General features: G+C 44.3%; 2 protein-coding genes across 3 annotated transcripts in view; both read left to right on the forward strand.

Annotated features, from left to right (window-relative positions):
* Positions 1-9,952, forward strand: part of DNAAF5 (dynein axonemal assembly factor 5) — a 33,374-nt gene extending 23,422 nt beyond the window's left edge. For both annotated transcript variants that reach the window (XM_054995558.1, XM_054995559.1), the window contains exons 9-13: positions 325-472; positions 4,832-4,982; positions 6,846-7,002; positions 7,842-8,030; positions 9,706-9,952. In XM_054995558.1, the coding sequence (XP_054851533.1) occupies positions 325-472; positions 4,832-4,982; positions 6,846-7,002; positions 7,842-8,030; positions 9,706-9,851 (791 nt within the window). In that variant the 3' untranslated portion in view covers positions 9,852-9,952. The remainder of the gene's footprint in view (positions 1-324; positions 473-4,831; positions 4,983-6,845; positions 7,003-7,841; positions 8,031-9,705) is intronic.
* A 4,384-nt stretch (positions 9,953-14,336) lies between these two features.
* SUN1 (Sad1 and UNC84 domain containing 1) overlaps positions 14,337-16,241 on the forward strand; it is a 46,659-nt gene continuing 44,754 nt past the window's right edge. The window contains exon 1 of the mRNA XM_054995394.1: positions 14,337-14,396. The gene's annotated coding sequence lies outside the window, so the exon portion shown is untranslated. The remainder of the gene's footprint in view (positions 14,397-16,241) is intronic.

The raw sequence follows: 16,241 nt of genomic DNA on the forward strand, positions 1-16,241 counted from the left end.
GTGGAGCTGGCCACATGGCATTTGATCTGTGCCATTGTTGATGTAAGCTGTGGTTATTAGCTGTGCAACCACAGCTTGAAGTGCCTTCACAAATTCTGGCATGTTGGGTTGTGAATGCTATTTGTGTAGATTTTCCAGGGTCTTCTCTTTCCAAGAGAAGCGCGAAGGATCTCTCTTTCATTATTTTCTTCTGTAGAAACTCCCTTTTTTGAAAGCAAATTGTCTTAAATCCTTGTTGACCCTTTGCTAAACCTTGTGACGCAAGATACATCAACTAATAGCTAGTGCAAAAAACCTCCCAGTATTTCCAAATTTCTGTTCTAGGTCCTGCAATAGGAGAAGCCCTTCAAGAACTGTTTCTCATTCTTAAAACGTGCCTTCAGACATCCAAAGACCCCTTGATGCGTTTGAAGCTGTTCTCTACTTTTTCCCAATTGCTTCAAGAATCAAACAAAACTGTCAATTCTCAAGGGTAGGCACCATTTCACATCATTCTGGTGTTTTGTCTGTTACGCTTTTGACCCTTTACCATTTAAAGAAACAGTGCCGTTTTTAGTTCTTTCTCGAGAACACCCATTCTCTGGTGTTGCTGTGCCTATGTTATGGTTTGTTTTTAATATTGTGACATGGTTTTAATTGTAAGCCACCTTGAGCAGGACTCTGAAGAGGTGACATAGAAACATTGGTCTTTCCCTGTCTGTTGCCATTTTCCTCTGGTGGATAAAGACTTTTTTTGTTTCTTTCGGTTTTCCCTCAGTGATCCCTCCTTCCTGCCTGACGTTTTTTTTTTTCTGTTTTTGTATATTTTAGTTCTGGTTTTAATGTTGTGGTGTTCTTTTTAAAATGTGATTTTATTATGGATGTTTTTATTTTGTTAGCCTTGGTAGCCATTGTGAGGGCAGAAAGACAGATACACATTTTGTATAAAATAAATCCTAAATTCATAAATAAAATATTTAGCCTGTGGTCTGGTCTTCACTGAGACCACACAGTGAAATGTGGGGGGAGGAGCTTTGGCAGGGACTCTGGGGCCCTTGTACTCTTGGGGGTACGGAGAAGAAATGAGGGGAAGCCATGGAGGTCGGTAAGTATTAAGAAGGCAGGGTGGGGATTCTAGGAAAAGCATTTTCAGGAGCTGCTGTTGCTGCTTCTAGCCTCGTGCCAAGCCTTGGACACCGACTGAGTCTCCAAGCACTTGGGCTGGAGCCAGCCGGCAAGTCCCAACACCTGCCTAATCCTCTGGCAAGCGAGAGCTTTTGCAAGTGTAGCCCCTGACATTCTGCAGCCTCGGGTACTGGGTGGTGGGGTGGGGAGGGGTGACATAGGGGGAAGAACAACTCTAAACTTCAGTCATCTCTGTGATTTGGGGCCCGATCTCCATAGTTACATTGGCCCCACAGAACCAAAAAAGCACATGCCAACAAATATATAAATTGTCAGAAGTGAGCTTGAGAGCAAGAAAAAGAGAATTATAATAATAGATTTTAGATGGTTAGTTATTTTGTCCTGCAGTAGAAGAGCAAGATTTGAGTCCAATATCATCTTAAAGACCAACAAGAGTTCCAGGATACAAGCGTTCGAGAGCCCTGACAAAGGAGCTTTGACTCTCAAAAGCTTCTAACTTGGAAATCTTGATGGCCTTTAAGATGATGTTGGACTCAAATCTTACAACAGTAATAGAATTCTTCAGGAATACGTGTGCAATGTCCCCTCCACCAAACCCAAAATTACAGTAGAGCCCTGGTAAAACCGAGCCTTAAATCAGTCATCTTAAAGTTCGGGGGAGCAGTGATCTGAATTACGAAGTTAATAGTCATAGAAATTAAAAGCAGTCTTGCAGCAATTTAAACATTACCCAGGGTGTGGGTTGTAGCAGGGAAACCCTTGAACTCCTTGCAGGAAAAGGGAGGATAAAAATTCCCTAGCTAAATTAGCTTGTGCCACACTAATTTTGATAGTTTTCAGATGCTACAAAGGATGGCTCCTTGGATTTTTTTTGTAGCAGAGTAACATGGTTGCCCTAGCTTTGCTAGAATAACAACAACAACAACAACAACATTTGATTTATATATCGCCCTTCAGGGCAACTTAATGCCCACTCAGAGCGGTTTACTAAGTATGTCATTATTCATGATGCTGTTGCCACCCCACAACCCTAAATTATAATTTTGGGTCCTTATTTGCTGGAAATCTGGTATATTTTGGGAAACATTTCAGAAGGCCAGAGGAGGCTGCCACATTCTTCTTCACAGGGCCTCTCTGTGGGTTAACAGCTGTGTGACAGGTGGAAATCTCTCAGAGGTAGCTCGTCTCACCGCTATAAGTATTTTTTCTGCTTGGAGGAACAAACCTGTTGATTTTCTTTCTCCTAGAAGCGCTCAGCCTCTGCCTTGTGTGAAAAAACATTGCTTTCTTAAAGAGGTATCTTAATTTCTTAATTTTCATGGATACAGCTATGGATATTAATAGCCATAATAATGAGTCAGTGGATTCCTAAAGTTCCCTTTTCAAAAGACAGTTTAAGATGCTTGTATTTGGGGAGTAGAGGTTTGTTTTGGTGCATTACAGGTAAATTGTTACTGAGGCACAGGAAATATTCTCTGGGTGTTTTCTTTCACCAATGTGAGCTTTATCATAATGGTGCTTTATCATTAATAGTGGGTGCCATCAGATGCACACACACACACCCGCTAAGGAGTGGGGAGAGAAGGGTGCAATTTGAGTCCCATTCTAAGCCAGTACCAGACGCGTTCTTGTGTTTGAACAACTACCTCATCTTTTAAACAGGTGTGCCCCTTTCTTTTAACCATACAATAGGCCTTATTATCTAGAAACAGTTTGGGTGTGTGTTTAAGGGTTCAAATTGACAGGTTCCAATGTACCTTGTAAAACAGCTATTGGGCAGACATTTCATTTTGCTGAACAATCTGGCAGCTGGTTTTCCTCGTTTTGCCTCAGTGATATTAAATATAACACACTCTCAAATGTTATTCATCTTCCCGGAGAGCATTCCATTGTAGGTGAGTAAGTGGCTCTGTTCAAATCCACCTTTGTGGTTTTGACACATTTTATTTAAGAGATTAAAAAGAAAGCCATTACCCCTAAACTTTCAAAGTGCCCAAGGGTCACAGCGATAGAGACCACCTTGGAACTAAATGCAGCCTTGAAATAGCTTGAGAGACGGTACAGGAGTGGAGCTTATCATAATAATTTTATTAATGCTGGAAATGCAGTCATGATTTTAAAAGTTCACTGCAGGAGTGGGGTAATAACTCAGCTTTTGTGGGTGTGTAATATTTCTTGATTGTGGCTAAGTGCAGCCGTCACTGGGCTCTGTGTGTGAGGGTTGTTTGCATGCCGTACAGGGTAAAAAACACAGCATGTAGGTTTGCAGTAGCATGCCAAAACGTAATCCTGGGCTGTAGCAGTGGCTGCCCATACTGGCTGCCCATTCACAGGGGGAGCTGACATGCAGTGCAAGCAGCCGCCACATGCCCAGCAATCTTGAGAAATGGCCCTTAAATAGATTTGAATTTGAAAAAAAATAAACAATCCTGATTTAGGCTGAAGAGATTTGTGGGTCTGTTAAATGCTTAGATTAGGTACGACAAGAAAGTGCATGCCGAGGTATGGATCTCATCTGGCTGCACTACTTTCAACAAGGCGCCTGTTTGACTGCAAACCCACATTGTGGTGCCACTAAATACCTTTAAGCGTTAGCGTTGAATTGGGGTAGAAGCTTGTCACGTTGCTTGTCTTTTATTTAAACGTATTGCTGCTTATTTATTTAGAAAATTTGTCATGTACTTAAGGATTCTAAAATGGCCACTGTTGGAGGAGACAAAAAAAAGTACCAGCAGGGGGGATGCAGGGTAGCCGTTTGAAATTCTTGCAAATGTGTTTGGAGCCCCCAACCAGCCCAGTTTGTTTTTGTTTATTGAAATCTTTCTATCCTGCCTTTGTGATTCAAAGCTGCTTACAGATCGTAATTTTAAAGAACCACAGATTTCCACCTGTGACATAACTGTTAGAACTCACAGGGCTCCTGCAAGGAAGGAAGGTGTCGGCACAGCATGGAAAAAGATCCTTCCACCAAGTCTTTGTCCAAGAGGGAAAAACTTCCTTCAACAAATAAGAGTCTTTCTTCATTAAAATTCATTATCCCCTGGAGGAAGACTTGCCCTGTTGAAGGAATACGTAGCAGAAGAAAGTCATTCCTTGGTCGCCATGCTTAACCAAGGGCGTTGCAAACTCTCCTCTGTCTTCATTACAGACAGTCATAAAAAGCATGCTTGACTACAAACATGCCCCTAAAAACTGCGCTAACAGAGAGAAAAGCTGGCACTTGAAATTAATTTTTAGAGAGCGAATATCCTGTAGTTGGCTAATTGTGCAATAGTATCAGCAAGATGTATGGTCTTGGTAACAATCCTACTTTCTCATTTTATATATCATTAGTGGAGGATTTTTCATGTCAGTGTGGAGTGGCTTCGTCTGATTACACCTGCGCAAGGTTGCCTGTCTGGATGACAAGGCATGTTATTGGCAGAGCTGGGAACTGAAAAGGTTTCTGCCTCTCCTCTTCCTGAAATGTTGTTTATACAAAGTCAACTTATTCCCCCCCCCTGAAGAAATTTAAGTAATGAAATATTGTTAACATACACTGTCATCGTGATAGGTTAATCCCCTTCCCCCCATGATCTTTTCTTCCTGTTCTGGCTATCTTGTTTTCAAGACTTGGAAAACGCACCTTTTCATCTCTTCCCCCAGTCATTCCATCACGTTCGCACAAAGCTTTTATTTTTTCTGCTGTTCCTGTTCTTGGCTTTAGGCAGTTTTGTAACTACCTTGAGATTGTGATAAAAGACATCCTGGCTCCTAATCTTCAGTGGCAAGGGGGAAGAACAGCAGCTGCCATCCGCACAACTGCCGTGTCCTGCCTCTGGGCTCTTATTTACAGTGAGCTACTTTCTCCAGAAGAGGTGTGTTTGCCCCTCCTGCCTGAGTCAATTGTACTGTAAAACCCTGCATGGAATATTGACTTCCGGGAACACAAGTCATGTTTAGGTTTTTTGTTTTGTGTTTTAATGAAATTCTAGCCCAGGCAAAAATACAGGCCTAGGGAGATGAGCTTTGAGTATCCTTTTTCCCCATCCAAACTTGTAAAATGACAGTAAATAAAAAAGACACTTGGATGGGACAGTTCTTTTATGTGAAGAGATAATATTCAGCAATTTCACCCATTAGCTGGTGGTGTAAAAATCAGTTAATAGACATTTGAAATCTTTTCTTTTTGCTCAGCTGTTAATGTACTTTGTATTTTAACTCCTTATCTCTGCTTAGATACCCTGACAATTTTCATGGCCAAGTCAATAAAAATGGACTTATTTTGGCCAATCAGACCACTACACATTTCTGTAAAATGAGTCCAAAACATCTGCTCTGTGTATTTTCATGAGAGGTCAAAGGTCCTGTTGGGTTCCCAGAGAGGAGATAGCATTTTAGCTCAAAGGAAGTTGTGATGTTTAGAGCATTGGCCTTCTACTGCATAGGTCAGGTAGCACGAGTGGATCGTGGCGTAAGGTTGCACCAGCTGTCATTCTCCTCCCTTTTCTGTTTTTGCTTGGGCTTTTGTTTTTAATTCAAGGCAAAAGCTGGAGGGGGGCGTGGTTACAGGAAGAAAGAGAACAGAAAAAGAAGAAAACTTGGGGAGGATGATTGCAACAAAGGGTTAAAGTTGGATTTCAGGTCCACAAAGACTGGAGACTGTTAGGTGAGATGTTTAAATTTAAACATGAGCACCACCTTCAGGAATATTGAAGAAAGGCTAATTTTGCAGGGTGATTTTCATGTTAGGTATTGAATTCTTAATACCTAGAAACATTTGCATCCTCCCCTCTCCAAACTGCACCAAAAACTATGGCCCTAAAACTGTAGCTCATGGGAAAATCAGTAGGCTCCAAAGAATGAGGAGGGTGGCTGGAACCTAAGAGAGTTACTTTGGGCACACATCAGAGCATTTGCACCTACCCACTGGGATAATGAAAGAAGAGGCAGATATCCACCCATATCCACAACTCCTCTCTGATCCAAAGCAGTTTGGCATGCAGCCAGGGAGATGGGGTGCTTGAAGAAAAGTAAGTGTTTGACCACAGTAGTACTTTGGTTTCTGACCTGTAATTTAACACAGCATTTTTCATTTATTCATTTATTGTCTACCTTTCTCCCTGAAACTCAAGGTGTATTTACACAGTGTAAGTCAGATACAGTTGACAAGAAGGGACATCTATTAAACAAAGCAATAAGGTTTGCATTGCAGAAATCTGAAAATGGAGCTGAAACAAAGCATAAGCATTAATGTGACATGTGAAACAATATAAAAATTACATAGTAGGAGCATATTTTCAGTAACAGACAGTACGTACAGTAGTATAGTCCAGAGTCCCTCCCTATCACTTTACCAAAACATCTTTTGGAACTTGATTTGTGATATTGTGTGCTCCTTCCTGCTGCTGCTCCTCTCCCTTGGAGCTCATTCCCCTCTTCTGCCTTAACACCCCTTCCTTCCCCATGAAAATCTCACCCCACTCCCCCATTTTCTATCCTGAACTACAGCTAAAGAGCAAATCTGCTGTGAGGGGAGGGGCTGTGGACAGGGAACATGTGATCTCACAGCCTGCTTCTGATCTCTTAACTTACCTTCATGAGTGAGCCCCATTTTTGTATCTGCGCTGAGACTTGCCTCTGGCTGTGTCCTGCTGTCTTTAGTACTTATAACCGATTGAACAGCTGACAGTACATTGGAGCTTCTTGATAAGGCAGGCGATTCCTGTTATTGGTTACAGATTCTGAAAGTTGAACATTTGCTGCTGCCAATGATCCTTGCCACGTTGGATGAAGATTCCAAAATGACTCGCTCGCTCTCCTGTCAAATAACCAGTGTTTTTTTGAATGTCAATGGGAAGCAGTTTCAACCTGACCAGCTCTCCACAATTTATCCTGGTATGATGATGTGTCTGTGACAACCCCAAAGTCTTGCCTGTTGTGGTTCCCCCCCACCCCTTGTAGCCTTCTTGACAGCAGGAGAGGGCAGGCTTGACCTTGTACCTTAGCCAAATTCATCTGTGCCTGCACTACTGGTGGCATCAATGCTATGTGTTGACCATTTTTGGTACATGATGCTATAAATATTTGTAGGATTTAAAATAACTGTTTGCTGGCATTGTGTAGATATCAAAATAACTAGCTAACTCCGTGGCACTTTTGATTCATAAAGTCTGATCAAAAAGTTGGGAAAGGGGCTTCTACAATTGTCGTGGCATTGGCTGTTGCCTGGATCAGTATCTGGCTTGTGTTGTGGTTTCTCCCTGCAATCTTGTACTCATCATGAGTTGACCACCTGCATAAAAGGAGCAGCTGTCAGGCATGAATTAGTTCTTTTTAGGTGATCATTCCATCAAGTGATATGTTTAAAATATGGACAGGCCTGGGTAATGGACAGTGGCCTAATTCTGTAGGCCTCTGTTTTGGTAGAAAAACAGACTGGAAAACAATAAAAAGCAGAGAGACTGCTTTTCATTTTCAGCCATGTGGTTGAAGAAAGTGGAAGAATTAAAGTGATGGTAAATGAATGAGAGCAACTCCAGTACCATCATTTTATTTCCCTACTTGTAACTGCCAAGTTGGGGGGGGGGGAGAATTCTGTAATTTTTTTGACGGTATGGAAGTGTCTTGTGTGTCTGAGCCTCTGTGAGAACCTTATTAGCTAGAAGGAAAGGAATAAATTGAATTCTTGCATTCACAGATAGCTGCTGCCACTGATAAGAGCTTGTTTTTTTCAGAACTGCTAAAGCGTTTGGATGATGCATCTCACGACGTCCGACTAGAAGCCGCAAAAGCCCTGGTCAACTGGTTCAAATGTATCGACGATGACAAGAAAGCCCTGTTGAAAACAAACATAGAGTTTCTGTACCAGGAATTGTTGGTTGAACTTGATGACCCCAACCAAAACATTCAGTTGGCTGTCTTGGGTAAGCCTTGGAAGGAGTGTTTTTGTTTTCGGAATTTTTTTTCATGAACTGAATGAATTGGCTGTTTTTGCTTGGGAAGCGGCCAGTACAAGATGGGTCAGAAAAGAGAGGAAGTGCCCTGGTTCTCTGGATGATGCAGCAGGGCTACCTTGGTTGTTGTGGGTTTTCCAGGCTGTATCGCCGTGGTCTTGGCATTGTAGTTTTGCCAGCAGCTGTGACTGGCATCTTCAAAGGTGTAGCACCGAAAGACAGAGATCTCTCAGTGTCAAACTGTGGAGAAGATGTTAGCAGGTAATTTATATCTACTCAGGAAGGTGGGTTTGGGTTGCGTCATCCTGTAAGAGTTTCCCAGGGTGTGGAATGCTAATGGAATGCTAATGCTTCACTGTATCCTGAGGAGGTTCTTTTGCATATGGATTGGTGCTTGATATGCTAATCTTATCTGCAGGGCTATTGTAAGATGTAGAGTATTTTGTTAGTCTGGTGTTTTTCAGGACTGGAAACCATGCTCTATTCATTCTTAAAGTCTCTTCTTTCCTGTTGAAATTGTGCTTATGCTTATGAATTTCAATGGCTTCCCTGTGCAATCTGATAAAGTAGTTGGAAGTGTTGTCCAGTATTTTAGTGTCCTGGAATAGGATACTGTGTCCTGTTTGAGTTAGGCTATGTTCAGCCACTGCTGATTTTTCAGGTTGGCCAAGTCTGCAGTGTCTTTCATGTTCTTTTATTCTTGTCTGGATGCTCCGCTGTATGGTCCCGATGTAAACTTGTCCACAGCTGCAGAGTATGCAGTATACTCCTGCAGAGGTGAGGGGGTCTCTACTGTCTTTTGCTGATCGTAGCATCGGTTGTATTTTTCTGATGGGTCTGAATACTGTTTGTAGGTTGTGCTTTTTCATAAGCTTTCCCATCTGATCAGTGATTCCTTTGATATATGGCAAAACAAGGGCTACCTTGTTCTTTATTTTCATATGAAGTGGTTGAGTGCTTGATAAAAATCATTATACTACCCATGTGTGATTTTGACCATCTTTGAAAAGTGTGGGTCTTTGGTGAAGGAGTAAGAAGGGCAACAAAAGCAAAGGAGAAAAACTGGGGAGAGAGTGTGAGAGAGGAAAAGATGGAAGCTTTACTGAAGGGATAATCCTAATAAAAAGAATTCATTGTAGGACAAGCGTCAGAATACATCATGTTCATACAGGGAAATCATAAACGTTTTTAAAATAAGGATTTGAGTATAATCACGTCATCAATTTCTTCAGCAAAAAAGGAAAGTTTGCATTTCTTTCCTTTAAAAGATCCGTTTGGGGGCATGTTTTCTCATTACTGAGAAAAGGTCTCCTGATATGGCTGAGGGAATGTTTCCCGATAACATTTCACATTTTCACTCAAATTTGTCTGGAGGGCTGGGCATTGCTTTACAACCACACCATAATGGAGCATTGTAAAAAAAATACACTTGTAAGCATTGGTAAACTGTGATCATTCTCTAAATTTTGAAATCTGTTCAAACACACTAAAAGACTGAATGGAGTACTTCCTGATCTTATTTGGGATATTGGTGTTAGGGAATTTCAGAAAAGTGACATGCTTTTCATATTGTGTTTTTTGGGAAATCAGTTGGAAGCAAAGGATAAGCTATTCTAGTATTCACAGAAAATTCTCTTTTTTGCAGATATTTTGAAAGAAGGAGGGCTTCTCTATCCAGACCTTTTGGCCAAAGAAATCAAGGCTGTGCTGCACAAACATCGTTCTCCAGCCTTCCTCAACCAGCTCCTCCTACACATTGAATCTACCGGTTGGCGATATTCGGAATCCTAAACATTGCTCTTTGGCAATGTATACACTCTGTTTTATATTAAGAATTGAGAATCATTACCGCAGAATTGTTGACCTTTCCATAAATGGACTATTTTAAGCTAGTACAGATTGACATTCATGTATTTTTTAAAAAAACAAAAAGCCTAATAGGTAAAGTTTTTAAACTGTTTTTTTACAGCATATATGCAAGAACAAATGTAATGAATAAGAGTTCTCTCTGTTTAGTTTGTTCTATGATATTTATTGTTGCAGATTCTAATATTTATGCTGTGAATCTTAGTATTCAAGAGAACGTTGCAGTTTGTCAGCTGGCTGTGGGTCTCCTAAATTGCTATGCAGCCAGAATTCCAGCACCCTACAGAACCAGAGATCTCTTGTACCAAGAACATTAGTAGATAACTCAAAAGGTATATTAAGGAAGAGTTTTAAAACCAGAGAAAAAACAAAAAAATAGGTTTATTACAGTATTGATAATAAACCGCTCAATGATGAAGCATTTATACCCTGAGCCTAGATCTGCTCGACTGTGAAAAACCATAGCAACACTTTTGAACAGAAATTAAGACTCCTGGTATATAACTGAATGTTCTGTTTATGACTGAATGCTCATTTGTTTACATGGAAGACTTGTGTACAATGGGGGAAGGGAGAGACACAGAAAAATTAAATTTAAGTAGATGTTTATTTACTTTAGATTTTTATTCCACCCTCCCCATAAGGCAGGCCCAGGGTGGATTATATCAGGTAAAAATATTAATATAATTTACATCAAAAACAATTTAAAATGACAGTAGTAAAACAGTACGATTTTGGATATATATAAAAGAGCAAGCATATTCAAGACAACTCACTTACTACCCTGGTGTGCCTCCAGAGGGCGCGGCTGTGGTGGAAAACCCAGGCCAGGCTGAGGAGTGGAGCAAATGGCAATGCCCACACACACACATATCCCGCCTTCACCCGGCAGGGATCAGGAGCAGAGCTGGTGGCAATGCCCACCCTCTGCCTTCAGCCAGCCAGGATCAGGAGTGCAGCTGGCAGCAATGTCCACCCCCCCCCCTTCACTTAGATGGGATCAGATGAGGAGCAAGCTGCAATGCCTCCGCCAATCATTCGGCCGGGATCAGGCATGGAGCAGGTGGCAATGCCTACCCTCTGTCACCTGGTCAGGATCAGGAGCAGAGCAGGTGACAATGCCTGCTCCTCACCTTCATCTAGCCAGGATCAGGTGTGAAGTAGGTGGCAATGCCTGCCTCCTAGCCTTCACCCAGCCAGGAACATTATCAATGCCTGCCCCTGACCTAAATCAGGAGCAAAGTAGGCGGCAATGCCCGTCCCCCACCTTCTCCCAGCTAGGATCGGGAGTGGAGCAGGAGGCAATACCTGCCCCCTCCCCCCGCCTTCACCCAGCAGGCATGAGGAGTGGAGCAGGTGTCAATGCCTGCCCCCCGCCTTCACCCAGCTGGGATCAGGCGCAGAGAAGGTGGCAATGCCTGCCTTCATTCGACCGGGATCAAAAGCGGAGTACATGGTAATGCCCAGCCTCTGCCTTCACCTGGCAGAGATCAGGAGCGGAGCAGGAGGCAATACCTCCCCCAGGCTTCACCCAGCAGGCATGAGGAGCGGAGCAGGTGGCAGTGCCCGCCCTCACCTTCACTCAGCCAGGATCAGAAGTGGAGATGGTGGCAATATCCGCCTCTCCTGCCTTCACCCAGCCAGAATCAGCGGAGCAGGTGGCAATTCTCACCCGCCACCTTCACCAGGCTGGGACCAGGAGCACAGCAGATGACAATGCCCTCCCCCCACCATCACCCAGCCAGGATGAGGAGTGTAGCAGGTGACAATGCCCTTCCGCCTTCACCTGACCGAGATCAGGAGCAGAGAAGGTGGCAATACCTGCTCCCCTCCTTCACCCAGCCTGGATCATGCGTGGAGCAGTTGGCAATGCCTGCCCTCCACCTTCACTTGGCCGGGATCAGGAGGAGAGCAGGTCGCAATGCCTATCCTCTGCCTTCATCCAGCCGGAATCAGGAGTGCAGCTGGCAACAATGATCAGACCCAAGGAGGAGGCAATACCCACCTGCCCCCGTCCCCTTTCTAGAGCCCGTTGTATTTTTTCCCACAATGGGTTTTGTTGCTAGTAAAATATAAATATATATAAAACAGTTGACACTCAAAATAGTAGCAATCAATTCACTAGTCAGGTTCGCTAATTGGAGGCAGCCAATCCACCAATTGAGAAGAGCTAGATAGTGGACGATTCTAATAGGGAGGGCTCAGATCTTCATTATCAGGCCAGCAGTAGACCAGCCTAACCTCAACCATATGCCTGGCAGAACATCTTCATCTTACAGGCCCATTGAAATGACAGTTAAGTCCTGCTGGGCCCTGGTCTTACTAGACAGAGAGTTCCTCCAGGTTAGAGCCAGGACCGAAAAGGCCCTGGCCCCGGTCGAGGTCATGCAGGCCTCCCTGGGGTCGGGAACCACTAGTAATTTCTTCTAATCGAAGTGCCATCTGGGGGACATACGGGGAGAGGCAGTCCCGCCGATGTGCTTCTCCCAGTCTGCATAGGGCTTTATAGATCAATACGAGAACCTTGAACCTGATTCAGTATTCCACATTTGCCTCCCAAGGTGTTTTTTAATGTTTGACATTTGGTGTAATAATATAGAGATTTTTGTTAATGTGGGTGCGCATGTGGGTGTACATAGATTGTGTAAGTTATTGGTCTTCAACTTTTCTAGATCCAACTTTAACTCTGGTGACTGGAAGTTACACTACATTAGATCCACATGATAAAGGGGGATGTCTGAATCTCCTGCTGAAAAAGAATCCTCTCCAGCACTGTCTGTGACCATATCTTGCTTATTTTATGGGGTGTGTATAGAGAAACAAGGCACCCTTTCTGTCTTCATCTGCAGACTAAAACTTAACCCTTCTAAAAGGCTGCCCCCCGCCCCAAGTGGCTCCAGAGGGACTCGCAGCCGAGCAGGTGAGGTTCCACAACTCACATGAGAGAGTCCCAGGTACTGAAAACCACTGATGTAGGCAACTAAAGGAACAGAGGGGCTTAAAAGTATCTTCATTTGTAGTTATTTATTCATTTGAAATATTTACATGCCAACCTCTTCAGCAACCTGCTCAAGTCTACTCACAAAATAAAAGTTAAAATCATAACACACACACACACACACAATCTTTAAAATTAGCCACCATTAAAAAAAAACCAAGCCAATAAAAAGATCAGATTACAACTGATCTCCCAACCCAAATACAGAGATCAGTTGGAGAAAATGGCTGCTTTGGAGGATGGACTCTGCAGCATTACACCCTGCTAAGCTTCTTTCCCTCCCCAAACTCGGATCTCCTTAAACTACACCCCCAAATCTTTGGGCATTTCCCAGCCTGGAGTTGGCAACTCTGCCTTCCAGCCCACCAGTAATAAATGTTTAAGGCGCCACCTTCATCACGTACAGGGCCAGATTTTTAAGCAGGCTTTGGAAACCATGGTACTGGATATAAGCATGCAGCACAACAGAATGATTGGGGAGGTGACAGGAGCAGAAGACTCTTCCAAATACGTTTTTAAGCCATATCCTGCAAATCAAGGCTATTGTATTTTTAGTTCATTCACCCAGACTGCCTTTGCCATTTTGGCATTTGGACCCAAGAAAGAGTTGTAAACAAGTGCAGGGGGTTTCTCTACTAAAGTCCAGAGCTGTGATGCTTGCCAGATAGCAGAACTCTTCTGTTCACTTCGATACCAGGAATACTGGTGAGATTTCAGGGCCCAGTAGTAGCAATGGGGAAAGAGACAAGGTCAAATCCCCACTTGCCATGAAACTTCCAGGATAAAGGGTTGCCAACCTGCAGGTGAAACCTGGACATCTGGAATTACAGCTGATCTCCAGCGATCACTCCCTCTGGAGAAAATGCTGCAGCCCCTCCTCTCCCCAACCTCTACCCTCCAAATATCCAAGTATTTCCTGCCCCAGTGTCGGCAAGCATATGAGGGTCACCTTGGGCGGCTCATTGCTTCTCTCGACCTAAGCGCAGAGCCGCCAAGCCTAGGACATTAGGTTGAGAGAAGGAACGAGCGGCTCAAGGTCACCCGATTAAGGTTGCCAGCTGCGGGTCGAGGAAATTCCTGGAGCTTTCGGGGCAGTAAAGAATAAAAGGGAGGAATAGCGAGATATAACAAAATAAATAAAAAAAAAGCCACGTTCCGAAAGAGGAAAGCGGAATTCTACCCCAGCCCTCCCTCTCTGAGCACGTACAGAAAGCGCTGTCCCTTTTGAGGAATCACAACCGAAATGACCGGGGGGCGTGGCGAATGTGTGTTATTGGCCACGCCCCCTCCCCTCTTGGTCTCCTTCCCCTTTTCGAAATTTTAACCGCCGCGGGCGGCCCAACCGCTGCTGCGGGGAGGCCGCGCTTGGAGACGCCCGCGCAGAAGAGCGCCCAGGAGGGCAGAAGCCGCCGCCGCCACCTCCTCCGGGCCGCCGACGTCAGCCCGCGAGCAGGCGAGTGCGCGCGGGTCAGGTAACGCGCCAACCGCCGCCGAGGCTTCTGAGGGCTCGCCCGCTCCTTTCCTCTCTTGCTTCCGCCCCTTCCTCCTGCCAGGGAGTTGACGAAGGGCAGCGGGGCCCCCTTTCGGCTTTTATTTTAGTCTTTCCTCTTCTACTTCGCCTTTCTCGCTGGAGCCCACCCTCCAAGACGGGGTGCCTGCAGAAGCCAGCAGTGGTGTCGCTGGGAAGGGTACGAGGACCGTGGAGGGGCCTCGGGCTGCCCATTCGTGCTCAGGCCAGCCTACCTCACAGGGGTGGTTGTGAGGGGGAAAATGGGAGGAGAAAGAGCCTCGAACCTGAGGGCAGGCACGCGCACGTTGTTTCTCTCACCTACCTCACAGGGTTGCGGTGAACATAAAATGGTGCAGAGGGAGCCATGCAATTCACTGGCTGCCCTTGAGCCTTGTCACTTTTCTCCGCCTTGCCTGCCTTGCAGAGTTGCTTTGAGCATAATAGAGGGGAGGGGAATTGTGACTTTTATTGGGTGACCACGTATGCTGCCTTGGAGGAAGGGCAGGTAGAGAAGTGCACTTAATAAATAAATACTTAGCTGTGTTTTGTTTTGGGTTTGTGTGGTTTCTTCCTTTTTATTCTCGCCACAACCCTGTGAGGCTGGTTAATTGGCTCCAGGTTGCTAAATGAGAGCTGGCATTGCATAATGGTTAAAGAGTTGGGCTAGGAAATGAGGCAACCAGGTTTGAATCTCGGCTCTGACATGAAAGCTTGCTTGGACACCCTAGATCTATCATGGTCTCTTAGCCTAACCTATCTTACTTACCAAGTCTGTGGTGGAGATAGACTGGAGAAGGGGCAAACAGTGCAATAAGCTGCTTTTGGGCCCCATAAGTACATTTTCTTAAGAGGACCAGCCACTGGTTGGGCCTTCGGGGACATCCTGAGAGGTGAGCATCTACTGATGGGAATGGTTATGTACCATTAACAGTTCTATGGGGGAGGAAACGTTGGCATCTTGTAGCAGAGAAATGCTAAGGTGTGTGAAGTTGGATCTGTTATCCTTTCCTCTTTGACACTCTTACTAAAAGTATAGGGACCCTGCTGTCTGTTATAGTTAGGCGTGAATACTGTGTTGATAGTTTTCTTACCTGTGTCATTCTTGGTAGGAGAATGTATGCTTCCTTATTGCTGCATATGATGATAAGCGTAAGGTGGGTCATGCACAGCCATTCATGGAGTGGGAATAAACTGTCCTCTGCTAGTAGTAAAATAGGGAAATAATAATAATAATAGATTTATATACCACCCTTCAGGATGACTTTACACCCACTCAGAGCAGTTTACAAAGTATGTCATTATTATCCCCACAACAAAACACCCAGTGAGATGGGTAGGGCTGAGAGAGATAGAAGCTATGACTGACCCAAGGTCACCCAGCTGGCTTCTAGTGGAGGAGTGGGGAATCAAGCCCAGTTCTCCAGATTAGAGTCCCAACACTCTTAACCACTACACCAAACTGGTTCTCAGCACTATGCAGGCTCATTGCTGGGCATATGATCTTTTTTCTTTGAAATAGTCTAATAAGAGTAGTCATTTCAGGAAGCATTATATACAGACATTTTCTTGCCCAGGAATGTGGCACAGTTATCTCCGTAAGGATAATCCAGGCTCATCATGGTTTAATGAAGCTGTGGTTTGAACAGCAGCAGCTGCTGGTGCCTCCTGTCTCCTTGGCACATGAATGCCCTGTTCACAAAAGGAGCAACAAACGGTTCTCTATGCCCTCCTGATTTGTGCCTTCTTGCACAAGAGGGTCTGGGGTTTGCAACAGACAGCTGGTAAATAAAAAGCTGTGCCCTTGATC

This window comes from Eublepharis macularius, chromosome 12 (assembly GCF_028583425.1).
Source record: "Eublepharis macularius isolate TG4126 chromosome 12, MPM_Emac_v1.0, whole genome shotgun sequence".
Classification (NCBI taxonomy): Eukaryota; Metazoa; Chordata; class Lepidosauria; order Squamata; family Eublepharidae; genus Eublepharis; species Eublepharis macularius.